General features: G+C 40.7%; 1 protein-coding gene across 1 annotated transcript in view; it reads left to right on the top strand.

Annotated features, from left to right (window-relative positions):
* Nucleotides 1-26,343, top strand: part of slc12a8 (solute carrier family 12 member 8) — a 131,701-nt gene extending 105,358 nt beyond the window's left edge. Inside the window, exons 10-14 of the mRNA XM_080199238.1 lie at nucleotides 2,808-3,501; nucleotides 8,453-8,550; nucleotides 16,446-16,563; nucleotides 20,203-20,263; nucleotides 25,042-26,343. Of these exons, the coding sequence (XP_080055364.1) occupies nucleotides 2,808-3,501; nucleotides 8,453-8,550; nucleotides 16,446-16,563; nucleotides 20,203-20,263; nucleotides 25,042-25,207 (1,137 nt within the window). The 3' untranslated portion in view covers nucleotides 25,208-26,343. The remainder of the gene's footprint in view (nucleotides 1-2,807; nucleotides 3,502-8,452; nucleotides 8,551-16,445; nucleotides 16,564-20,202; nucleotides 20,264-25,041) is intronic.
* The last annotated feature ends 1,482 nt before the right edge of the window (nucleotides 26,344-27,825 follow it).

Genomic DNA, 27,825 nt, shown 5'->3' with positions numbered 1-27,825 from the left:
CATAAAAAGTACATCTGCTTAGGCATCTTGGTGCCTGCTGATAACTGCAGTGAACAGGTTTAAGAAATAAATTTCTTAAAGACACAATAGCATCACAATATAAAAAAAATCATGGGGCCAAGTAATGTAAGCGTGAGGGCGGGCTGCATTTTCATGAGCTCTGGTGCTACTTATCTTTGAATGTGTTTTTCATGCTGATGCATAACCCATGATAATCCTATTCCAATATGTATAATCTGTGCTATGATCCGGGAAGATTCTGGCTAGAGTTTGGTGAAGGAGTGCCGAATTAAGTCAAGAAAATCCTTGCTTGATTGAAGTGGTTGGAGACAGCTGGGATGGGGCCTAGTTCAATGTGGCAGTTTTGCTGGTGAGCGGGCCTACACTTCGGTGATGCTGTTGGTGTGAGATGATGGTCGCTATTATAAATGAAGTTGTGGATGATGATCTTGGCTTCCTGGCACAGATTATTAATGCTCTTTTGAGGAATTTCAAGATATCCTTAGAACAATGAATAGAGAAGTGAAATGAATCCTGTCAATGGAAAGAGTAACTTACTCAGTGAAGGCTGTCTTCAGTTCTTGGAAATCAATCTTGACACCCATTTGCTTTTTGTTCCTTTGGTTTGTCCCACTATCAGCACTTCTTTAGTTGTAGAATCATAGAATCCCTACAGTGCAGAAGAAGGCCACTTGACCCATTGAGTCTACACCAACCACGATCCCACCCAGGCCCTATCCCTGTAACCCCACTCATTTACCCTGACACTAAGGGGCAATTTAGCATGGCCAATCAACTTAACCGGCATGTCTTTGGAGTGTGACAGGAAACCAGAGCACCTGGAGGAAACCCACAGAGTCTTTAATGCTACCATTAACACTCCCCTTGTCTTGTGTTCATGTCATCTTTTTCAGTCTCTCCTTAGCTCTGACCTATCCCTGACCTTTGATCCTGGCCCAACGGCTCCAGCTCCCTTTCCAAGTTTATAATTCATTACATTTATCTCCCTCTTCAGTTCTGAAGAAGAGCCATATGGATTTGAAACATTAACTCTGATTCATTGCACACAGATGCTGCCAGACCTGCTGGGTGGGATTTTACTGCCTTGCTTGTCCCGAAACTGAAAAATCCCACCCCAGGTCAATGGACCTTTCCATGGTCTGCCCCTTGCCTGCTCCGATTCCCGTTGGGGACAGGCCGGTAAAATTCCAGCCATTGAGTTTATCCAGCATTTTCTGTTTTTACTCCGCATACTCTTGTTACACTCTAACTGCTGTGTAGGTGTGAAACAGTTTTGTTTCACACCAATGTTGCTGTTATAATACAAATGTTGCAGGAGCAAAGGTGTTAGAGAATATGTGGAGGAGGTTGTCTCACTTGTTTTGGAGTCAATTCAAGCCTTGATAATCTGTGTACGTGACAAGTTTAGTGTTAGGGCATTGCTGAAACTGCTTTAGTGCTGACATTGATATACTGATGGCAAATTCACTAAACAAACTGAATTTAGAACACTTGGGTTCAGTTAATGGTGCTCATGCTTACCTTGGGGACAAAATGAAAAAGAATCCATTGCTAGGCCTGGAACTCCTTGCCTTATTGAATGAGCATAAAACTAAATCCTTTGACTTTAGCAATTGTTAGAAACTTCAGGACTAATTCCCCAGTTGGGCACTCCCTAGTCTTTATCAGGAAATCAGACACTTAGAGTTCCTGATTTGTCATCCATTTAAATTATTGAATGGAAAATCTAAGGACTGTGAGGCTCCAGTTTCCTAATCAGTACTCCCTGTGAGTGCTGGGCGTTCCCATTTAGCAAATAAGCACTTCAGTTTTGTCTTTGTGTGAATTCAAATCGCCAAGAAAACAATGTTCTTCTCCAACTCTGAACTTTTTTGAATTAAATTAATATTAAAGTAAATAACACACAGAATTGTTACGGTGTAGAAGGAGGCCTTTTGGCTCATCACATTTGTTCAGGCTCCCTGAATGAGCATCACAACCTAGTGCCTGTACCCCTGCACATTGTTTCTATTCAAATAATCAGCCAAATGCATTCTTGAATGCTTCGATTGAACCAGCCTCCACCACTATTCCAGGCAATGCATTCCAGACCAGAACGACTCATTCTGACATCACATTGGCTTCCTTTGCATATCATTTTAAATCTATGCCCCCTCGTTCTCGATCCTTTTACAAGTGGGAACAATTGCTCCCTATCTATTCGGTCCAGCCTCCTCATGATTTTGAATACCTCCATCGAATTCACTCTTAGCTTTCTCCTCTCCAAGTGTAACAGCCCCAACATCTCCAATCTGTCTTCAAAATTTCTCATCTCTGGAACCATTCTTTAAAACCTCTTCTGCAGTGTCTCCAATGCCTTCACATCTTTCCAAAAGTGTGGTGTCCACAACACACCAGCTGAGATCTAACTCATGTCTCATAAGATAATGTAGAGCAAAAGATAAGCCACTTGATTCATCAAACGCATCCACTTACACACCACCTACAATTTCTCCTTAGGAATTTAAGATAGCTAATTTACATTTTTAAGTCTTGGAAAATGTTCTTCCTGGAGGCAATGGTGTAATAATCCGTGGCTAACTTTTAAAATTTTCTTAAGTCCTCACCAAAGTTGCTTTCTACAGATGTAATTTTCATCATTATACATGGAGTGATTATCTTTGTCTATATTTTGTACTCTTTGATCATGTCTATTGGGTAACAACATATGATAAATATGAGGCACTGCATCCTTTATAATTTACAAAACTAATTATTTTAATTATAAATGTTCTTTTTCTTTTCAGAAAGGGCCAAACAAAACTCCAGTTGCTGCAATATGTCTTGTTGGACTTGTGACCATGGCATTTATTTTTATTGGGCAAGTGAATGTTCTTGCCCCAATAGTCAGCATCAACTTCATGTTGACTTACAGTGTGGTTGATTACTCCTACTTCTCAATTTGTATGAGTTATGACATTCAGCAAAAGGAAAAAAACAAGAATAAAATAAATGCTCGAACTAATAAACCATCACAGAAACCAAACTTAGACAGTCCACTCAAAAATGGGACTGGTGGCCCAATCAAAGGCGACATAAATGGCTCTTTGCTTGAGTTCAACAAGGACATGAATCAGATCTTTCAGACACTGCCTCCTGAGAGGGAAGAAGAGATGAAAATAAATCAGAAAAAAGAAAAAAATGTGCATCAATCTGTCCGGTTGAAAAAGGTGAGAAAACCTGCAAAGCAGACACTGCAGGACAGTTTTTTGTTGGATCTTGGCAACTCAGATACAACACTTAAAGAGGGCAAAAGCCATGACTTGGGGACTGAGCTTGCAGAAGACCCAGCAGAACAGGATGTAGGAGGCCATCAGCATCTGGAAAATCATTTTGCACCTCAATGTATGGAAGCCCACCACATTGTTGACTACCAAATAATAGAACCTGCAGAACACTGCTATACAGACACGGATGATTCAACGGAAACAAAAGGATATGGTAATTGTTATTGGAATAGTTGGTCTTTCTGCTCTTCATGTATTCTCGAGGGTGGAGTCTCAATATGTCTTCTGTCGGTTCAGAAGGACCGAAGCTACTCTGATGGCTGCATTAATGAATGATTGAGTTTATTAATCTAGTTGCTTCTCAAAGTAAAATTGTGGACAAGATTGACACAAATTTCACTGCAGGGTGGTAAGGGAGAAACCTCACATTTATATTGTACAACATCATTACCTCAGGATCTTTCAAATCATCCCAGTCAATTAATTTTTGTGTGCTGTCATTTGTTCTGTTGGTAAACAAAAGGCAGTTTGTGTACAAAGCAAGATTGTACTAACCACCATGCCCGGCCAACTCAGTCAGTAGAGCATGAGATTCTCACTTGTGGGTTTGAGCCCTACATCGGGCGCTGTTGTTTTGGGAGGCACAGGGGCAAAGTGGTTAGCACAGTTACCTCTCAACATAGGGGCTTGGGTTTGATTCTCACGTGACTGTGTGGCATTTGCGCATTCATCCCGTGTCTGAGTAGCTTTCCTCCAAGTGCTCCAGTTTCCTCCCACAGTCCAAAGAGGTGCATATTAGGTGGATTAGCCATACTAAATTGCCCCTGAGCATCCCAAGATGTGTAGATTAAATGGATTAGCCATAGTAGTATTACAAGGGTAAGACATTCTGTCAGAGAGTTGGTGCAGACTCGCTGGGCCAAATGACCTCCTTCTGCACTGTAGAGAATCTTAGATTCTATTAACATAAAATGAGATCAGTGATTAGCTAACCCTGTTGGTAGTGCTAGTTGCAGGATGAACATTAGCTAGAATACTCAGGAAAGCTCTCTGCCCTTCTTTGAAAAGTGTCAAGGGATCTTGTACGTCCACCTGAATAACCATGGGGTCACAGTTGCTTAGTATCAAACTGAGCCATACAGTCCAGACAATCCAAGGTTTGCAGAGTTTTATTTTTGCTGCGTTAGCTGATTTCAGCCAGTGTGATGGTAGCAGTGTCACAATTGGTATCTATGCTCTGGGGATAAGATTAAAGAGAAAGTAGAACAGTATTCCAACTCCTGATCACTTTACAGTAACTTTAATGGTGTGTGAATGTTGGCTCAGGATAGCATAAACTGGAATGCTGCCAAGTTTAAATAGTTTGCTCACACTATTGCCTCAATTGATGCAGGGGGTTTAACCAGATTTGATGATATGACAAAGGGTAGCTTGCAATCTCTGAAGCTTATCCATTATGGACTCTACTGATGGGAGAAAATTGGAGGAGGGTGGGAAATTGTATTTTAAATGCAGATTTTGCTCCGCTTTGTTAAATACTAAATTCAACTCCATGAGCCATTTCTTAGAATAAAAGTGACAGGGGATATGACTTGTTTCTAGGCTATATTATAGCTCTTGTGCCAGCTACCAAATAGTGCATGGGTTTACATTTTTCATATTTCCCTCTTCCTTCGTGGGTACAACCCTTTACTTGGCACCTCTCTCTGACTAATCAATTAATATTATAAGTCCATCTGGAAAAACATGAAGTCAAATGCGTTTCACTACCACTGAATACACAAAAGTTCTTTCTGTTTTCGTAGTTTTTTTTAGTTTATTAATGTCAAAATAGGTTTACATTAACCCCTTAAGAAAGTTACTGTTGAATTTATGTAATTATGCTTGCTGTCAATGGTTTTCAGTTTGGTTCAGTTAATATCATTATGAAAGGATACTAATAATCCTTCCTCTCCTTATAGCAAACGATACTAAATCCTCTTACAGACCACTACTGGTTACTAATAAATACACTACCTAATCACTTCAACAAGAGTTGCTCTTCTCCATCTCAATCCTAGACTAAGCAACTCAGTGCACTGATTGTACAGTGGGTGACCAAATAATCAAATTATTTGTGTATGGGCTGGTAGTCTCCCATAATTATATCAAAATATTTAGTTGAGGATTCTCAATATTGACAATGCAATGGAATCCAATTCCATAGATGCACAGCATCTCTGTAGCTCCTGAAACTGTGCCATTCTCCTCATTCCTCACCAATTTAGTTGCTCTGTTGTGAAAGCCTTATCTATGTCTCACCACCTCCACTCTTTATTGATCCAATGCTTCAATTCATTAGATCCCAAAATGTGTAAAATGTAGCTGTTCTTGCGCACTCAATCACTAAGGCCCATCTCTCTGTCATTCTGATCTTCGTGGACTATATTTGCTTCCTGTTTCACAATAAAATGTATAAATATGAGTGTACTAAATTTAACATCCTAACGTTATCTTTCTCTGCCTCTGCAACCTCCCTTGGTTGATTTTGAGCCCACACTCTCTGTATGCGGGAATGGCATCACACACAAAATCTGGAAAGCGTGATTTGCGTGAGCAGGTTTCCAAGTTCCGATCTTCCAGGCCGCTCACTGGTGGTGTGATGTGAAACACGCTGCGGGACCCCAGAAAGCTCATTTTAATACATTAGCATGTCATTTGCAATCACTCTCTCCAGGACATCCCCACACTGGCGTCATTTACAACAAGTTCACCTCAACATGAACCTGATGTGGGGGGTCTTCTTGGGGGCATAAAGTTTATAATAGATTTATTCCTATTGTAATCGGGGTGCCCTTTACAGTTGACGTCCCGATCTCGGTGCAGCTGTGTTTTGCTGCTGTGTTGAGGCCCTGCCCCCTGAATGTGGTGTGGAACACACCCCTTGATTTTTTCTTTTAGGCAGAGCGTCACAAGATCTGGGGAGAAAACCAACGTGTTTCTCTGGAGAAAAACGCACTATTTTTCTCACCAGAAAAAACACTCTGCAGCTGGAATGTTACAGCTATTCACGCCGGCAGGATTTTCCAAGCCCATTGCAGTGAATGGAAAGTTGGCTGGGTGCCAAATTCTGCAACTTCACTGTAGTGGGAATATGGCTTGACCAGCCAGAAAGATCGTGCCCTGCCATTTTTTGGTGAGATTCCCCCCATAGTAACTTGCCTTGCCAAAACTGTCAGTCTGAATTTGCATCCTATCTTGGTTCTAGAACTCCAGCCCTAAAGTGTTAAAAATCTTATTTTTACCCAAGTGTTCAGTCACCCCACCCAGTCTCCCTTGTCAGCTTTGTTCCAATGATTTATGTATTAGAAGCACAGTAATAAATGTATGTTGATGATAGATGCAGCCAGAGGTAGGTGATTTATAGATCCCTGAAGTCTTGTATCAGGGTTCACGTTCAATTTCAGGGTGTGCCCTTTACCAGATTTACTCTGGTTTGGAAAATTTCTGAAATTGCAAGCAATTTTGAACTGGTTGAATCTGTTCCCATAATGTGCCATTGTCACTTAGCATCAGCCCAGGCGCTGAAACAATTTGTGATCTGGGCATTGAATTACAGAAATTATATTGGCAGCATTACATCAAGAGGTAATAGATGTTAATACTTTGAACACTCATCTGGCAAAGGAAGAAGCTGGAAAAACTGCAGCAGGCGACGGTGCAGAGGGACCTCGGTGGTCAGGAAGGCGAATGGGATGCTGGCCTTCATAGCGAGGGGGATTGAATATAAAAGTAGGGAGGTCTTGCTGCAGCTGTATAGGGCATTGGTGAGGCCGCAGCTGGAGTACTGTGTGCAGTTTTGGGCGCCGCACCTGCGCAAGGATATTTTGGCCTTGGAGGGAGTGCAGAGGAGGTTTACTAGGCTGATACCGGAGTTGAGGGGGTTGAGCTATGAGGAGAGGCTGAATAAACTAGGCTTGTACTCGTTAGAGTTTAGAAGAATGAGGGGAGATCTCATTGAGACGTATAAGATGATGAATGGGATGGATAGGATAGAGGTGGAAAGACTCTTCCCGCTCAAAAAAGACAGTAGGACTAGGGGGCACAGCCTCAAGATAAAGGGGGGGCAGTTCAGAACGGAGTTGAGGAGGAACTTCTTCACTCAAAGGGTGGTGAATCTCTGGAATTCTCTGCCCGTTGAAGTGGTGGAGGCTGCCTCGCTAAATATTTTTAAGAAGCGGGTTGATGGGTTTTTGATAAGAGAGGGGATTAAGGGTTATGGGGAGAGGGCGGGAAAGTGGAACTGAGCCACGACAGATCAGCCATGATCTTATTGAATGGCGGGGCAGGCTCGAAGGGCCAGATGGCCTACTCCTGCTCCTATTTCTTATGTTCTTATGTTCTTATGAGTCGGTTCGTCTTCAATTTGGGTTTATTCACAATACTCAGCATAGTGTCAGTGCAGATGACTTTTTGCTTCCACATAGGTTCCCCACACAGGTTAAACTGCCCTTAACTACGTGTCCTTATCTTTCCCTAATTAGTATCAGCTGCTGTTAAGTGCATGCATGCAATTGTTACAGCATTTGCAATATTAGCAGCAAACGACAACCAAAATGCACTTTGCCACCGGCACTCAGTTGTTGACGATCTATCAGACTTCTCACTGCTTGTTAGCTATTTTTCAGCTTGTACTAATTGGATGTTGGAATCTGTGGGATAAAGGCTGTGGTGAAGGGCCATGCAGAGCAAGGGGGAAACGATTGTTTTAATCAGTAAGGGAATCAAGGATTATGGGCATAAGGCAGGAAGTGGAGGTGAGGATTATCTTATCAGATCAGGCATGATCTCATTGAATGGTGGAGCAGATTTGTTGGACCAAAAAGCCTACTTCTGCTCCGATGTGTTACGATCTTGCAAGCAAATCAGTTCTGTTTCAGAAATTATCTTTATCTGACAAAAATTATGTTTACAGATTTTTACCAACTGATTGACAATACTGAAACCAGTTTTACATTGAAACTGAATGTTATGTCTTTTGTCTATTCTTGCAAGTGAAAGATAAAATTATTTCACATTTGAAGATTACACATAAGGTAGATCTGATTTATTCATGATAGAGACCAGTACAGGTGCAATGTCACAGTGGTTCTGACCTTCCCAATATTGTTACACCCTCTCTGCAGGTTCCATTGAAAGGCAAAAGTCTCAGGAAGCAGAGATTTACAAGATGCCAAGATCATTTTATTCTAAACTCTGCAATCGCTGGCTGTCATTCATTGGTGTAAGTATTTAATAGAAATTATTCTATGGCACAATATATCTCATACGACAATATAGTTTATACAACACCTTTCCTTTAATGGAAGGCACACTTGCTTGTTTATAATAAGTGAATTTATAACCAGCAAGTCTAAAAGAACATATAGATCATCAGCATCTTGTTCAACATTGTGCTGTATTTTGTTGAATGTGTTTTTTCCCATATGCTGTATCCCAAAGTCAACTAGTATTCATCCTTATCCATTAATTTTGAACTTTAAAGTTTAAAGCTGTTAGGTACATTAGTAGTTAACTCTAGTCTTTATTTAACTTCTACAAGATCATTTACCCTGTCAAATATTTCAAAATATTTTTCTGAACCATTTTTGAAAACGATGCATAATTGACTTTGGAGATTGGGTGGTTCATTGGCTTAGTTAGCACCTTAGGGACCTCAGTTTGAAAACAGCCCAGACAGGATTGAAAACTTCCTGCGTTTGTTGCCTGCAAATATGCTAACTATAATGCCTTTCACTAGTTGTGCTTGGCGTACCAATCATGACGTAAAATTACTAATCTGGCTACTCCTTTACAGATCAAAAAAGTGATTAACATAGTGAACAAAAATATCATGATGGTTTGGGGAGGGATGCTATTCTAGTGTTCTGGTTAAAACTGCATGATGAAACGGCTTGTTGGGATAAAACACAAGGAGGTGGAAAATTTTAAAAATCTGAACTGCTGGTAAGGAGCCTCTCCCACTGGGGATGCATATTGTAAATCGGAATGTGTTCTGCCCAATATCCTCAATCATTCATTTAAAATGAAGTTTGAAAGTAACAAATAACTAAACGTTTTCTGCAACTTTTTCAGTGCCGATAAGCCAAACTGGCTCAGAAAATCCTGCCCTTAGGAAATGTTGACTCTGAACAAAGTCAATAAATTCTCTTAATAAGGAAAGATTCTATGTCTTAATTTTGACTCCATCAACCAGCATTGGTCCTATTAACACATTGGAACATTGGCCATTTGAGAGTTGAGAAAACAAGACCTGGCAGGAAAGATGCTTTTCAGCCATTCAGACATTTAGGTCCAGTCCATTAAAGTTGATTTTGCCCAAAAGCTTATGGACCTGACTTTAAGAAGGATACTAATGTTTGTTCAATGGTTCTGGTAATCAGATGTGGTGAAGACCTTGTTGATGGAAGTTCTCTAGCATCCTTATGTGTCAGTGACCTTAGACAGTCCCTGGGGCTTGAGGATGCCTTGCTTGCGCATTGAAACTGAGTTCTCAGGTGACTGAGGGGTCCAGTGCATGACCTCCAGTCTCTGTCACAGCCGGGGTAGCCGGTGGTTGGAGAAGTGGGTGGATGAGGTGCCTGGGTTGCCACACATTTTCTTTGCTATGACTGATACTCCATCTAGGTCACACTGCAGGACAGGAAAGGAATGACAGCAACTGTTCTATACACTAGCACTTCTGTTGATTGGTGGAGGTCTTTGCTTTTAAACATTCGCTGCCATAGTTTGTTGACACAGTAAAAAGTCTGACAACACCAGGTTTTAGTCCAACCTATTTATTTGATAATATACTCACAAGCTTTCGGGGTTAGCCCCTTCGTCAGGTGAATGGAGAGTTCTGGCCTCAGACAGAGCATATAAAGCACAGACAGTTTAGAGATTACTCATTAGAATGCGAATCCTTACACCTAACCTGCTGTTCAAGACCTGAAGTGGCTGATAATGTGAGTGGAAGGAGCATTGATCACAGTTTAAAGAGATGTGTATTGTCTCCAGACAGTACAGTAAGTGAAATTTTGCAAACCCAGGCAAGTCACGGGGGTTACAGATAGTGCGACATGAACCCAAGATCCCTGTTGAGACCGTCCTCATGTGTGCGGAACTTGGCTATCAGTCTCTGTTCAGCAACTCTGCGCTGTCGTGTGTCGTGTGTCGCCTTGCGGCCTTCACGACACACGACAGCGCAGAGTCGCTGAACAGAGACTGATAGCCAAGTTCTGCACACATGAGGACGGTCTCAACAGGGATCTTGGGTTCATGTCGCACTATCTGTAACCCCCGTGACTTGCCTGGGTTTGCAAAACTTCACTTACTGTACTGTCTGGAGACAATACACATCTCTTTAAACTGTGATCAATGCTCCTTCCACTCACATTATCAGCCACTTCAGGTCTTGAACAGCAGGTTAGGTGTAAGGATTCGCATTCTAATGAGTAATCTCTAAACTGTCTGTGCTTTATATGCTCTGTCTGAGGCCAGAACTCTCCATTCACCTGACGAAGGGGCTAACCCCGAAAGCTTGTGAGTATATTATCAAATAAATAGGTTGGACTAAAACCTGGTGTTGTCAGACTTTTTACTGTGTTTACGCCAGTCCAACGCCGGCATACCCACATCATAGTTTGTTGAAGCAGAGCTGGCACAGCAGATCCTGTGTGGGATTTCTTTGTCAATGGTGAGAGAGATGCTAAGAAATGGGAAATGCACAATATATTCCAGAGTCTCTCCTTCACCATGTATAGCAGATGGAATATTTGGCTGACCAGATTTGGGTTAATATGAGTTTGGTTTAGCAATATTCAAGGACAGGCAGTGTCTTCTGTACACAGAATTGAAGAGAGAGTGGGAAGTGACATTACAGTTATCTGGAACCTGTAGGCCATGTATACCTATGGTAGTCAGTTTAGTTTTGACACGAAGGTGACTATATTTTAAAGAGTTTTCTATCTGGGTGGTATTTATTACTGATTTTAGAGGGCAGTTGGTCTTTGATGAGGTGAATGGCCACTTTCAGGTAAGTTGTAAATAATGTGGGGATATCAGACAGCCTTGCTGGATCCCAGATGGTCTTGAAGGCACCTGTTTCACAACTCCTATTCGAGACTATTGTAGTCTATCATCATGAAGCAATTGGAGGATTTTGATGAAGGCCTGGGTAAGATGCTATTTCAGGGAGTCAGTGCAGACTCTCTGGGCCGAGTGGCCTCTTTCAGCACTGTAGGGATTCTATGATTCCAAGTGTCAACAACTCTATATGAAAAAGAAATTGCGAATATCAAAATGTGGACCAAATTTCTGTAGTTTATATTGATGACTGCCCAAACTGTAATTGTGAGTAAATAACTTTTCGGGTTTAGAGGCAGTAAGGCCACATATCAATTTATAGACTTCCAATTAAATCAAAATTAGTCTTCTCTAAAGATTGCAATCCAAGAATTCTGAAATGCTCCTCATAAGGTATTCCCCTCATAACTTCCATTTTCCTGTTTAACACATCTTTGCACTCTGTCTATAAATTGTTTATCTTTCTGAAAGTGGATTCCAAACTCTGGATGTATACTCCAGATGTGTCTGTACCATCTGCTTATGGAGGTTAAGATAAATGCTAACATCCGGACTCAAAAAGTATGCACTGAGTGCTTGTAAAACACTTTCTGCCCACTGTACTGCCTGAGCCACATAATTGGTAAACTTCAGGTTACTTGTAACAGTCACACCCAAATCCTTTTCAATGCCTGGATGTGCTAAAGGCACATGATATGGTACAGTGAATTAGGATTACTGTGGCTGAAGTGGAGAACTGAACACTTTGCCACATTAGAGATAAGTTGCCACTCACAGAATTGTAGAATCTCTACAGTGCAGAAGAAGGCATTCGGCTCATCAAATTTGCACTGACCCCAGTCCCACCCAGGCCGTATCCCCATAGCCCCGTGTATATACCCTTGCTGATTCCCCGACAGTAAGGGGCAAATTAACATGGCCAATAAACCTAACCGATACATCTTTGGAGTATGGGAGGAAACTGGAGTATCTGGAGGAAATCCACGCAGACACGGGGAGAACATACAGACTCCACACTGACAGTGACACGAGATTGGAATTGAACCTGGGTCCCTGGCACTGTGAGGCAGCAGTGCTAACCGCTCTGCCACTGTGTTGCCCCGATGGTTCATTAGCCTAGTGGAGTAAACATCCACCCCTGGACCACTACACCATAGCAGAAAGTTTACCCTGAAGAAATGTGTACGAGAGTTCTGGATTATTTTTCCTAACTTCCAAACAAATTTTAACATCATCCACCATTTCAAAACTGTACTACACTGAATCTGGATCAGTGCCGTTAATATAAGCCACAAATAAAAGAGGCCTTAAAACACTTCCTTCAGGGACTCCAGAAATCATCTGTGTTGGATTTGATGATTAATTACCCATTTAAGAGTGATCACTTCCACACAGCTCAACAAAAATCATTGGAAATGCTTCAAAGACATCCTCAAAGTCTCCTTCAAAATATGCAGCATCCCCACTGACACCTGAAAATCCCTGGCCCAAGACCACCTGAAGTGGAGGGAAAACATCCGAGAAGGAGCGGAACACTTCGCATTTCAATGCCAAGAGCAAGCTGAAATCAATTGTCGGCAGCAAAAGAAGTGCATGGCAACCTGGGCACCTCACCCACGCGTGCCTTCAACCACCGTCTGCCCCACTGTAACAGACACTGTTGACTGTACATTGGACTCAGTCACCTGACAACTCAGTTTTAGTGTGGAAGCAAATTATCCTCGACTCCGACCATGAGGTGGAGATACCAGCATTGGACTGGAGTGGGCACAATAAGAAGTCTCACAACACCAGGTTAAAGGATTTATTTGGAAATCACAAGATTTTGGAATGCTGCTCCTTCATCAGGTGAGTGATGAAGGATCAGCGCTCCTGGTGAAGGAGTACAGCTCTGAAAGCTTGTGATTCCAAGTAAACCGGTGGAATTTTAACCTGTGTTGTGAGACTTTTTACCATCCTCGACTCTGAGTAACTGCCTAAAAAGAAGGAAAAGAAAAAGCCCTATGCCTCATCCCATTAGTTCCTTTGAAAAGACTATACTATTTATTTGTCTTACTACTAGTCCAGATTCTTTAATTGAAGCCTTTCATGAGTTCACTAAATAGAATTTGAGTTTTTGACAAAGCAAAATGTCTCAAGATGGTGCTATGCTGTATTTCTGAGGAGCAACACTGGATAGTAAGGAATGTGGCACACACTGTTCTAGAGAAACGGTTTTTGTTGTCCCATTCAGAAATAAAGTTGGTCGAAGCTGTGCAAAAATCTGAATGCCAGACTGATTCTCTGGGATCACAAAGCTTTTTACTACATGTCAAGTGGGAAAAGTCTAGACAAATGATGTCATGTACAACATTCAGCAGGAGTTTTTGCTTTTATTTTGTATGTTTGCTGAAGAAACTTTATTCGCATAATTACTTATGGGAAATAACATAAATTATTTGTATATCCAATTTCAGTGCTGATTGTTGATTAAATATTGGTGATCTTATGTAGATCTTCTTTCAGTATTGAAAAATGTTGCAATACAAAATCTAAACTAGCTGGATAAATATAAAATGGTATTTACCCAACAATGCAAGGGGATTCCTCACATTGGGATTTAGCTCCTTTAAAATGATTCTAGTTGCAGACACTGTCTGTATCTGTATATCTGTTGCATTGAATGTAAAAAAAAAGGCTTATTTTTCTTTAATTGCATATTTTACATATTTTTAACTTTTCTATAAAAATTCCTATTTTATTTGATTTATTATTGTCACATGTATTGGGATACAATGAGAAGTATTGTTTCTTGTGCTACACAAACAAAACATGCTGTTCATTGAGCACATAGGGGAAAAGGAACGGATAGGGTGCAAGATATAGTGTTGAAGTTACAGATAGGGTGAAGAGAAAGATTAGCTTAACATATGATAGGACTATTCAAAAAGTCTGATCACAGCAGAGAATAAGCTGTTCCTGAGTCTGTTGGTACATCATTTCAGACTCTTGTATCTTTTTTCTGATGAAAGAAGATGGAAGAGAGTATGTCCGGAGTGTATGGGAACTTGATTATGCTGGCTGCTTTCCCAAGGTAGTGGGAAGTGTCGTCGGGGTCAAAGAACAAAGAAAATTACTGCACAGGAACAGGCCCTTCAGCCCTCCAAGCCTATGCCAATCACAAAGTCCTAACTAAATTAAAGAAAAAACCTTCTGCCCTTACTCAGTCCGTGTCCCTCTATTCCCTCCCTATTCACGTACCCATCCGGATGCCTCTTAAATATTGCTAATGTGCCTGCTTCCACCACCATCTCTAGCAAGCACATTAGCAACATTTAAGAAGCACCCACTACTCTCTGCATGAAAATCCTCCCCCACACATCTCCCTTAAACTGTTCCCCTCTCACCTTGAACCTGTGACCCTTTTGTAATTGATGCTTCCACCCTTGGAAAAAGCTTTTGATTATCCACCCTGTCAATGCCTCTCATTATTTTGTAGACCTCTATCAGGTCTCCTCTCAGCCTCAGTCTTTCCAGTGAAAACAATCCTAGTTTATTCAACCTCTTCTCATAGCCAACATCCTCGAGAACCTACTTTGCATTGTCTCCAAAGCTTCCACATCCTTCTGCTAGTGTGGTGACCAGAACTGCACGCAATACTCCAAATGCGACATGACCAAGGTTTTATATAGCTACAACATAATTTCCCAACTCTTGTACTCATTGCCCCAGCTGATGAAAGCAAGTATGCCAAATGCTTTCATAGTCATCTTGGCCATCTGTGTTGGTACTTTTAGGAAACTGTGGACTTTCATGCCCAGGTCCCTTTTGTATGTTAATGTTCCTAAAGGTTCTGCCATTTGCAGTATGATTCACACCTAAATTTGATCCTTCAAAGTGCATCAGCTCACATTTGTCTGGATTAAACTCCATCTGCCCAAGTCTTCAATCTATCCATATCCTTTTACACCCTCTGACAATCCCTGGAACTATCAGCAATTCTACCAATCTTCATGTCATCCATAAACATACGTTGGGCCAAAGGGCCTGTTTCCCGTGCTGGGTTGTTCCTTGTTCTTAATCAGACTGCCCCCCACCCCCCCCACCCCCTTTCCTCCAGATCATTTATATATATTACAGATAGTAAGAACCCAGCTCTGATCGCTGTAGAACACCACTAGCTACAGATCTCCATTCTGAAAAACACCCTTCCACTGCTCCTCTCTGTTTCCTATAACAAAGCCAGCTCTGTATTCATCTCGTCAACCCACCCCAAATTCCATGTGATTTTAGTTTTTGTACCAGTCTCTCACTGGGACCTTGTCAAATGCTTTACTGAAGTCCATACCAACTACATCCACAGACATTCCCTCATCAATTATCTTTGTCACCTCTTCAAAAAGCTCAATCAAGTTGGTGAGACATAGCCTTCCCCATACGAAACCATACCACCTGTCACTAACTAGTCAATTTTCCTCCAAGTGTCCATATATCCTATCCCTCAGTACCTTCTCCAAAAGCTTTCCCACCACCGATGATGGGCTCACTGGCCTATAATTTCCTGGATTGTCCCTGCTTCCTTTGTTAAGGGCTATTCTTCAGTGATCTGGAACCTCACCTGTAGTAAAAGAAGTATGAAAATATCTGTTAAAGTGCCAGCTATTTCTTCCCATGAATTCTGCAGTAACCTGGGATAGATTCCATCCCATTCTGGGAACTTGTCTATCTTAATGAATGAAGTTGATGGGTGGGAAGCCTATTTGTGTGATGGACTCAGCTACTTTCACAAACCTTTATAGTTTCTTGTGGTCTTGCTCAGAGCAGGAGCCATGTCAATCTGTGAAGTCATTGTGTAATTGGCTCAACTATTTCTATGAAGATCTAATTGGAACAAAATTTGTAATCATGCATTTAATATCTGTAAATAATTGGAATATCTACATGAATATTAGTGATGCTTCTAGAAATACTTAAAATATTGCGTATGAAGATTGCTTTTGAGTACAGAATTGGGCAAAGTCAGGCTAAGATGCTATATTTTCTTATTTGATTAAATTAATTTTTTTTTCATAGACAATAGTGTCCATTATAATCATGTTTGTGATCCACTGGATTTATGCCTTAATTAATATTGCTGTGGCATTTTTCATCTACCTTTACATTGGTCAAATGAGTCCAGGACTTCCACCTGGTAAGTATATTTAATAAATTTCATGCATTATTTTGTAACATATTGCAGATCTTACAATTCTTTGTGTCTCTTGTGCAATTAAAAGAACATCAGACAGCAAGAAATGGGAGCAGCAGTCAGCTATTTGACAAATCGATCTTGCTCCACCATTCATCTAGATCATGTCTGATCTTATTATAGCTGAACTTCACTTTCCTGACCCCATAATTTCTGACTTCCTTGTAGCTCAACTTACCCTTGAATAGATGCAATGACCCAGCTTCCACTGCTCTCTATGGGGAAGAGAATTCCGAAGACCATCTCCAATTATAACAAAGACTAGACTATATTCTGAGCATAATTGGATCTTTTACACAACTAGAAATATGCCACAGTAAATAAACATTATATGATCAGAAGCAATGATGCATATAGTCTTGCACATTTCAATATGTGTCAATATGCTTGGAGTCATTTTCCACTTGGCACTCTTGGTGGAGAGCCTCACTTGCTGGAACGCACATCACAATTTCAGGCATGTGCTAATTTAAAATAGTTGAGCAATCATTCACAGACTTATTTTTTTAATATGTGTTCCATGTCATATAATGCTGCTTGTTGGGAGCGCAGAATTGAAAATTACCCTCTATATGGATGGTATCATTTACAATGCTGAGTTAGTGCATTTAACTTAAACTGGTTAAATGGCTAATCTTATATCACCTTCATCTGATTTCCATCCATTTCGTTTTGAAATTTTCTTCCAAATCAATTCAAGGTGACTTCAAATGAAGGCTTTGTTTGTTCTGCAGGATGTAGGGAAGGATGTTGTTTTTTTTCAATCTCTGCTTGCCAAGAACAATTGTTATTGTTTCAGTCACGAAAAACGATTTAGCTTAATTGCAGAGAATGGAGGATTTAAAATCTACTTCTAGTGCCTAATTACTTGCTAAAACGATTAAACTGTTAACTGTACCAATTTATTGTGAAAAGTTCTAGTTCATATTATACTGTAATCCCTTTAAATGCTCTTTCTTTAGCATGCATTCAAACTTGAATCACATGATTCATCTTCAGCCTCTGACCGATGCCTGATACCCATCACTATTTAAAAGTGTTGACTAAAATAGACTTCCATTAGCACCGATGTTATTTGAATAAATCTTCCGAGAACCCAAGCTGTCAAAGGGGTTGTCAACTTTGGGTTGAAAATTGTAAGTACAGGTGCTATTCACTTTACCTGTACTCTCCACACCCAATTCAAAAGCAAAATACTGCAGATGTTCTACAAATGTGAAATAGTTTTTAGGGCGAGAGGACTTGTTCACTAATTATGACTTAATTGGCCACGGGAAAAATAAACTTTCACTCACTTTGAGGATGCCTAATGTTTTCAAGGGCTTTTACAGTAAGAATAATAGTGTGGAGGGAAGAAGTTCATAATATCTGCATGGACCTGAAAAGAACACCCTGAGGGGGGGGGTGGGGAATCACTGACAACTTGTAGATTTTTGTGTTTAACTATGCATTTGCAGATACCAGATGTTGCTGCCAGTTTCACAGAGAAATAACAGCAAATGCTGACGGTTTTGCGATTATGGCAACCATAAAATCCAGGCCATTGAAAATATGTCTAGATTAAAAAGAAGTAATCCACTCGATTGTTCACTCACTGCTCTGCATGCTGAACATAATAAGTTCAGCCAATGAGGTCTGGTTAAAATCATTTGAATTTAAAAGAAAGCAGTAGAGGGGAGAGCATACTGGAGTATCAAGTGACTGTGTACATCTTGTGTAGATACGAGGGGGAGTTTTCCCATCCTGCCCACTGTGGGAAACATAATGGGTAGGGGATGGACCATGCATAGGTCTGTTGACCTTGGCTGGGATTTTCAAGTTTTCGGGTGAGCATGGCTGGAAAATCCTACTCAAGGTAAATCAAAACATAGGGCTTGAATTAGTGCACAACCCATTTAATATACATGAGGAAAAAATAATTTAGAATGATAAACATTTGGAACAATCTACCAAGAAAAATATATGGACCAAATGACCTTTTCTCAACCTTGATTTTTATGTTTTGATTTTCTTTTCTGACCATGTTATACTTGAGGCCTGATACCTTTCATGTTCCTTTGTCATGGTAGAGACATTAAATAGGATAAGTCCATTAGTAATACACAACAGGGCCAACATTATTGTCTATCTCTAATTACCTTTTAGCTGAGTGGTTGGTTAGGCCATTTCAGAGGGTAAGAATCAACCATTGCATGTACGCCAAACTTATATGACATTAGTGAACCAGATGGCATTTCACGACAATCAACAATTGTTTCATGGTCAGTATTACAGAGATTAGCTTTTAAATCCAGATTTTATGAATTGCTTTCAAATTCCACCAGCTGCTGTGGTGGTATTTGATCTCATGATCCTAGAGCATTAGTCTGGGCTTCTGGATTCACAAGTCCACAGTGACATTACCACTATGCCACACCCCCCCCCCCCCCCCCCCCCCCCCGAAAGAAATCACATGCTCATTTCATACTCTGGGTTTAAAACAGGCAAGCCTAACTAATATGTTTCATGCTGAATGGATATTGCTTTCTAACTAATGTGAGTACAATTAAAGTTGTTGCAAATATTAATCAGGGAAAATGCAATCAAAATATTGCTGAAATTTCACATCTCCTAATAGGATTTTAAACCACGCTGCTGGTAATGCAATCTATGTAATTAAGCAAAATAAATCTTCAAACTGTTAGAAATTACATTCAGCCAAAACACTACTTGATTGTTAACAATCAGCGAATTAGTAGATGAAAGTAATTGGAAAACATGGCATTAGCTTTTGGTATTTCTGAATCTCATTAATAATGTAAATGTTGCAAGAGGTTATCATTGAATGGCCAGTTGTAATTAATAGACGAAATATTAACTACAGTGTCTACATGCATGCAACCTTGCTCAACCTGTATAGATTCCCCTGTAACAATTGGCTGCAGGGGTGTAAATAAAAGGAATATGATCCCAGAAAAAAATTGTAAGACATAAAATTAGATGAGAAAATGACCTATTACCCTGATAAATAGAGAAAATTAGCATGACTGGGATATAATAATAACTGGTAATAATCATAAAGCAGATCAGTTTGTAACCACCCTCCTCTGCCCCCTGCAGTCATTTTCAAATTCTGTTAATGAGTTTGATGAGTTTGGTTTTGATAAATGTTGTGGAATCCTGTTGTGTATATTATTAAGGTTCCATGAGATCCACCAGCAAAAGATACTTGCAAAACAGAATGTGCACAACTCCCATTGATTTTCATTTGAAGATGTAACGCAGCCAGTGGTTGCGATAAAACTTGAGTTTTGCCCTTGGGGTTTGTGCTGTATTCAAAATACATGTTGTGATCTTGTAACATACTGTGGTCATCAGTCTACGTGCAGCGGGCCAGGTTTTTAAGGTGCAGATGTGCTGGGACAAGCGGAGGGTAGAGGACAGGGCTGATAGCATGTGGTAAACCCAGAAGCAAGTGTCTTTTTTAACAAAGTCACATTATCATTTTAATGTTGAGAGTAATCTCAACTTTCATAATTGTTAAGCTTTCATTTTTAATTTATATATCCTCTACAATTGTAATTTTGCATATTTTCTCTACAGGCCTAGCTAATAACTTCAACTTTTTCTCTTGGATTCAGACAGTCTTCAGTGAGGCAAGAAGGTCTGTAATAGTTTCATAATTGTAACAAAATATGGAAACAAAATATTCAGAACCTGAGTCCGATCATGTTAAAACACACTTATTCTTGTGTGCTCTGTCTGAAGTCAGGTCATTGGCTGACTGTGTGTTAATGCTTCATCCTGTGTGGTTTTATTGCCCTTTATGTCAGTGCCTTCTACACCCCTAGGACAGGTTCCAAATCTACCCCAGTTAGAATAGGAACTGAACCCACACTGTTAACCTTATTCTGAACCACATACTAACCATCCAGCCAAGTGAGTTAATCAGCCCCTTTGAAAGTTATCTTACACTTGGACCACTGGACCATACTTTGCTGCTAAGTTCTGCACCATTTGAAGCTGATGTGCAGATTAAAAAGTGGTGTGCATGAACAACTCAGCATCCCAGATCATCATAATTGTCTTCAAATCATGCAACAATGAGAATATGCAGCAATTGTGTTCCTGAGCATTTTCACAATTTTACTTCCCTATAAATTCTCATTTTGCCATTTCCATATGCCAGATGGTGCTATAGAGATATCAGTGAAAAAATAAATTATATCGCAGCTTCATTAAAATACATGCTGAATTGATTAGAATTTGGGCTTTAATGTGAAGATTTCCTGTAGGATTTTCTATTGCCGAGTTGCCCCACGGAGTGCTGTCATTGAATATTTATTATCTTACTAAGTCTTTTTGATGGATCACCCTGTGGCTCAACTGAATTCAAACACAATGTGGCTTGCTGAATTGCATTCAACAGAAAATTTACATATTTTGAACACCACAAATATTGAGTATTTTCACATTTCTTTCAGTTGTTGAAATACTTCCGCACACTCTTACATAACCAAAATCATGTATTTGATGATAGATGCAATTTTCAAATAGCAATTCATCAAGTATATTAAAACCTAAAGCATAAAAATAAATCACTATGCCATCAGCAAGTGTGTTGTCCGAATACAAGGTGAGAATTTTAATTTTTCATGTTGGCTTATCTGCTCACAATATTTGATAGAATGTCAACTTTAATAAAAGTTTTAATCATGGAGCACAATTCCTTGTCCCAATTTTGATCCACAATTGTACGTCAATGGTAAACGTTGTCCTCTGTAAACCCTTTCATGGGAAATCCCTTTAAAAAGGTAAGCATGTCTATTAATTTTTATATATAATCAAGTTGGAGGTGCACTTTTTCCCAATACCCATTCTTTGACTGGGATTTTCAGGCCCCATTGTGGCAGGACCTGCAGTGGGAGATGTAGCAGCCTAGCCCAAAGCCCATTGCCTTTGGTGGGGGGGGAAACAATCAGACAATCCCAGTGGTGGGCAAAGCTGGAAAATCCCACCCTTTGGCTGGAATTTTACTGGCATGCCAGCCCCGATTCTGGGGGTGGGCTCAGCTCGGAGAACGGCATCCTCCATTGGCCTCGGGCAGAATTGTGTGAAACCTGGGTGGGTGTGCCAGTAAAATTCTACCCTTTGAGTACATTTGGAGCAGAGCAGAAACTTCGCCTTTTCATTGCCAGTGATTCTTGTTTCTAACATAAGCAATGGTGAGGACAGTGGAGACACAAAAGGAGTCACTGGTTTGGTGAAAGTGTGATGGGAACAATGGTCTGAAAGGAGCCACGAATGTTTTTGGTACATTCTTCTGTGTCTCCAGTATTCTCAGACCCTAGGACCCCAACCCACCACCTCTGGATCACCTTACCTCCCTTCCTTAAACATCTCTTTCTATACCCTCTGCTGCAGGATACTCTCTGGGCTGGCAAAAATTAGTATTACTAAGTTCTGAAATCCTATTCCATAAGACGCACGATCAGAAGTAGGTCATTTGGCTCGACAAGTCTGCTCCATCACTCAATCAGATCATGACTGATCTAATATGATAATCCTCAACTCCACTTTCCTGCCTATCCCTGTCAGCCTTGAATCCCTTACTGATGAAAGGTCTGTCTATCTCAGCCATTAACATGCCAACCTCTGCAGCACTCTGAATTCTACGGATTCACCAGTCTCTGAAAGAAGAAATTCCTCCTCATCTTTGTCTTAAATGCACAACCCCATACTCTGAGATTATGCCCTCTGGTCCTAGGTTCTCCCACAACCTCTGAACATCTACCCTATCAAGCCCCCTGAAAATCCAGTGTAAGCTATTCTTTGATCTTGCCTTGCCTGTGCTGATCCTGGAGAATAGCATGCAAGCCTCAAAATTGGTATTACACCCGGTGCCAACCAGTTTGCGATTCCCCCGGCCCCTTTCCAATGTGGCAAACAGGATCGTTTCTTTTCTGGGTGTGAGGCTGAGTTGCATGAGTTTGACTGGATTTCAGCCTTATCAGTGAGTTTGGCATGCAATCCTGGTATGTTCCCACCTCTCCAGCTGGAGGTCACATTGGTGCAAATCATTATGGGTCGCCACTCATGGAGATCTGGCACGATGGTCATGCTGGGGAGCTTGGGGCCATTGAGGCCCCCGGGTGGTCGGAGGCATGGCAGAACCACACCCAACCGGTACACTGATGTGCCCACCTGGCACATTGGGTGGTGCCTGGCAGTAGCCACTAGGCAACCTGGTGGTGCCAGTTAGGCACTCGCCAATGGCAGTGCTGAGGGAGTGGGGCCTGAGTGGAGGCCATAATGGGTGGGCTGTGCAAGGGGGAAGAGGGGGCACATGTGGGGATGGGTCATGAAGGTGGTCATAATGGGAGGGTGCATGTTGGGGGTAGCAATGAGGGACCCAATAGGAGGGTCCCAATGCCAGTGACCCTTGTTAGTGTGGGGAAGCATGCCACCCGTGGGGAAGGGAGGGGGGGTGGGGGTTGGGAGTCCTGATGTACGTGGGGGGAGGAAGAGAGGTCGCCCAGTGCACTGTGAGATGAGGTTTCCTTTGCAAAAGAGTCCGAGCACTCTGAAGTCAGGCTACTGATGTGTTTGGGCCCCTCCCCGTGCCTCCAGTACTGGTGTGGAGCTCCCAACTCTCAAAAAAGTGACTAAGTGTGAGAGGATTGTGGTGCAAAGTGTACCTGAAAAGCTGGTGTGGATCACTGTTATTTTTGCCATTATGACACTTAAATACTTTGGAAGAATTCCACCTACTGGATGGGATTTTACGGCCTCGCTCATCCCGAAACTGTAAAATCCCACTTGAGGCCAACGGACCTTCCCATTGTCTCCCCTCGCCTGCTCCAATTCCCTTGGCAGGCGGGGTGGTAAAATTCTAGTGAATATGTCCAAATAAAGTCGCTTCTCATACTTCTGAAGTCCAATGGGTACAGGCTCATCCTCCTTAACCTCCGCTCATAAGAAAATCCCTCCACACCCAGGATCAGCCTTGTGAACCTTCTCTGGATTGCCATTGCCAATATGACTTTCCTTAGATAAGGGAACCAAATGTTCACAGTATTTCAGGTGGGGTTTAACTAGTACCTTGTGTAGTTTTAGCAAAGCTTCGCTTTTTTTTATTCCATTCCCTATTCCCTGATGAACTTGCATGCTAGCTTTTTGTGATTTATGCACCAAGACCCCCAAATCCCTCTGTGCTGCAGCTTTCTGCAGCCTTTCTCCATTTAAATAATAATCGGCTCCTACCAAAGTGCATAGCTTCACATTTTCCAACATTATATTCCATCTGCCAAGTTTTGCTCACTTCCTTAAGCTTGTTACCAGATCTTAGGACTAACTTCAGTGCAAGCAGGCATGTTATTATATGTATGCTGCATACTTTCTGACCAGGAGTCCACCAGTGAGTCAAATCTCATATTTAAATCCCCAGTTGCAGAATTCTTTCTCTGTAAAACTGCTGGAATACGCTTTAATACATAGATGTCTTAAACACCCTATTCTTATAAAACTGTGCGAGTTCTGGTTTAAACAAAATTAAACAGCCAGAATTGTGAAATCATATTCAGTCTATTTTTCCTCATTTACATTTTTTTAAGATGTTGCTGTTTGACTGTCAGAGCATGTCCAGCACAGCCAGAGCGTGTCCAATACAGCAATCAGTTACATGTAATTATAAAATATAAACAACTCACTGGGTTGCATAGAATCATAGAATCCTACAGTGCAGAAGGAGACCCATCGAGCCTGCACTGAGCATGATCCCACTGAGACCCCATCCCCATAACCCATGCATTTACACTAGCTAGTCCCCCTGGCACCAAGGGGCAATTTAGCTTGGCCAATCCACCTAACCCACACATCTTCGGACTATGGGAGGAAACCACATCATCCAAAGGAAACTCACATGGATACGGGGAGAATGTGCAAACTCCACATAGACAGTGACCTAAACCGGAAATCGAACTCAGGTCCCTGGCGCTGTGGGGCAGCAATGCTAACTTCTGTGCCATTGTGCTGCCCTTTTTAAGATATTTCTAACCATCTTAAAAGTTATTCATATAACTATTTTGTTCTCCAATTGCTCATTCAATGTTTCCATTTTCTTACCAATTATTTTGATCTCTATAAGCTTTGAAACACCAAGCAGAGAGCTGGATGACCTGTTTTCAAGTCTCCACAAATGTCAGTTTAACATGGCTGCTGGGAGGCTCAGGAAAGCAGTTGGGGACTACATTTATTCCCCCCCCCACCACCGTCACCACCGCTTTTTGGGATGTTGCTTTGTTTTTTTGTCACTCCGAGCTAGATTGCTGTTCCTGGCCCTATCTGTAATTCAGTTCAATCAGATTTGGTTTTCTCTGCCAGGATATTGTGTTCATGTTTATAATTAGATATTAAATAAAACTTTTTTTTTCATGGTTTCAGGAAAGGATTACCATATGAAAAACAGGTGATAGTGACACCCTCATTTACCACAGTTGGCATGGCAACAACACAACTAACTGAAGAGAATGCTGACTTTGCCTCACGAGATCGCTACCATCATTCCTCAGTTATTAGTGGAGAAGTTCTCAGTGGCCATTTGAACTGAATGTCAACTTCCTGTTGATTTTGTACCTTCTTGTAAGAAGCCATCTTTGATTGGCAGATCTTGAAGGCTATTAAAATTCTGCTATAAAGTTTGCACAGATTCATGATATGGAAATACATTTTCTCTCATGTAACTTAAGTAAGAATCCAATGAATAAAATATGGGGGTAGCTATAACACTATTACAGAGGAAGCAGCTATTTTTTTATGTAAGTCTTTAACAAATGTGAATTTCTGCAATGTTTTATCAGATATTTCATTAAGTGGTTTTCCTTAGTATACATTATAATATCAAGACTTAATTAAGGTTTTGGCCAAGATATTTGGAATAACTTGGACAGAAATATCATGACACATTTTTCTATCACCTTTGCCAGCTATATTACAAGTAGAAGTTGACGTACTGCTTGAGTGGATGCATTAGGATTGCTGGGCACTCCTGATTTTTTGGGTTAAAATTTAGGAGTCAAAATAAAGCAGACCTCAGTGTCAATTTTGTTCATAAAATTGTTTGAATTTGTATTGTGGATAGTGCTCAAGCAACATGTATTCATGGCAATGTGGGTGCAGGGAACCCTTCTTATTGATAAAATATCTTTATCCCTATATGTTGTTCCTGGGCTGGTTCTTTTCTTTCCTAGTCTGGAGGTGTAGCATTATCTGATGCTTTTTTTTAAAAAAAGGAAATGTTCAAATTGGTTCTATACGGATCTGGAGATCTGATGAAAGTTCAGCAATAAACTCTTAATATGCACCACTCCGAGAACTCCCTTTACTTTATTAAATGTTGAAACTAATAATATAGATATTCTTTAGAAAGAATGTGCCAGAAGTGCATTGACACTTGTGGGATGCTTTCAGCAGATCGCAAAAGAAATTAATTAATAAAATTGAGAATTTTTAATAATTTTTACTTTTGCAGTACACAATACATTTCAGAATTGCTAAGATAATGTTAATGCTGGATGTTAGGTTTCTAAACTTCATTTTATTACGTTGGCACCACAGAGAAAATCCACATAAATGAATAGGATTGACAATAAATGTAAAATATTTTGCATCACTTTTAAGTGCAATATTTCCATTGTCAAGTAACTGAAATTTTCTGGAAAATAAATAATAAAGAAGAGAAATATTATGACAAGCTGATTAATTGTAGTTCATTGTTCTTCAGCTCTAAATGAATATAAACATCTACACAGGTTAACGAATGCTAAAGCCAGAATTTTCCACTCCCGCTAGTGTTGGACAGGTGGGTCGACAGGAGTGGAAAATATCGCCAAAGTCACAGTTCACGATGATATAAGAGCAGGAAGTGATTGTCTCCTCCCCACATCATCAACGCACCACATTCCTCAATGTTCAACTTAGGAAACTTACCTTAAATTAACATATAATAATCATTGAGTCTTCATTTAAAGCAATTTTTAAAAACGGCATCTGGGCCTTTTGGCTAAGATGCAGATGGGATCAAGCACTGGAAGAGGTGCAATGCCTTCTCCTATCAGCTTGGATCATGTAGATCAGGCCCAACACAGGGAGAGGCTTGCCTGTCTTGTCAGTTTGGATCTGTAATGTCTCACTGGTTGAGACTTTCAATTGGACTTTGATTGGATTTGATTGGATATAGCTAAAAAAAACATACAATTGTCAAGCCCATATGCTGGAATCATACCCATGTCAAAAAATCCATCCACGTTGTTATGCTGTCAGAACAGCACGAGTTGTCCCAGAAGGCGTGCACCTGGTGAGCAGTACTCTGAGGTGAACTCAAAGATGAGTACAGGAGATGAGTATTAGTGTAGCTGTCTGGTTTACAGTAATGATGGTTTGGCTGTCCTGGCTAAGTGGACAAAACACCGCTTAACAACAGAAGGCATTCAGCTCGATCACTGAAAGATCTTGGTCGAAGAAATTGCTTGACATGAATCCCTTGGTATATTCTACAGATTAATAGCTCATATTTATGAGAATAAGTTCAATTAAAAGGAGAAAGATCGTGCATTATACTGGAACAGAAATTTCCAAAAATAAAATGCAAAGCCTCACTTCTGTTCTCAAAACTATTACTGAATGCTCCACAACTCGGGTAGTATGTTCTGGAATGCAAACTGATGAAATATGTGAGTAATTGTAGTTAACACAAACATACTAAAATGAATTATAATTCTATAAACTTACTTTCGTTTTATCCCTCTTTTCAAAGTAGGACATAACATTTTCATACCATATTTGTATATTCTAGTGAATTTAATCAAGGTTATCAGTTGGGCTCACTTCAGCATCTTAGAAATCACATATGTTTATAAACAGGGCCCTGTCCTTTGCAGACAAGAGCACTCTCACATGTTGCATCTTTTTAGACTCAACAAAAACCTGGGTTGGGTGGGGGGTGGTGTGGGCAGCCATTCCCTGGTTCATTCCCATAGACCAGTGGGAACCTGGTCTATGGGAATGAGGCAACCTGCCTCATTTGACTTTGAGTGAAAGCTTGGCATTTAACTTTCTCTGCTGCATTCTCCATAGCAATGTCCTTACCCACCAGAGGCCATCTGCCAACCAATCAACACTCTCTTTTCATGTGGTATAAATTTGTTGTCCCCTTTACTGTTGGTATTC

This window comes from Carcharhinus amblyrhynchos, chromosome 11 (assembly GCF_965287045.1).
Source record: "Carcharhinus amblyrhynchos chromosome 11, sCarAmb.v2.hapA, whole genome shotgun sequence".
Lineage (NCBI taxonomy): Eukaryota > Metazoa > Chordata > Chondrichthyes > Carcharhiniformes > Carcharhinidae > Carcharhinus > Carcharhinus amblyrhynchos.
The sequence above is the reverse complement of the archived record's forward strand: the minus strand, read 5'-3'. Positions and strand labels throughout refer to the sequence as shown.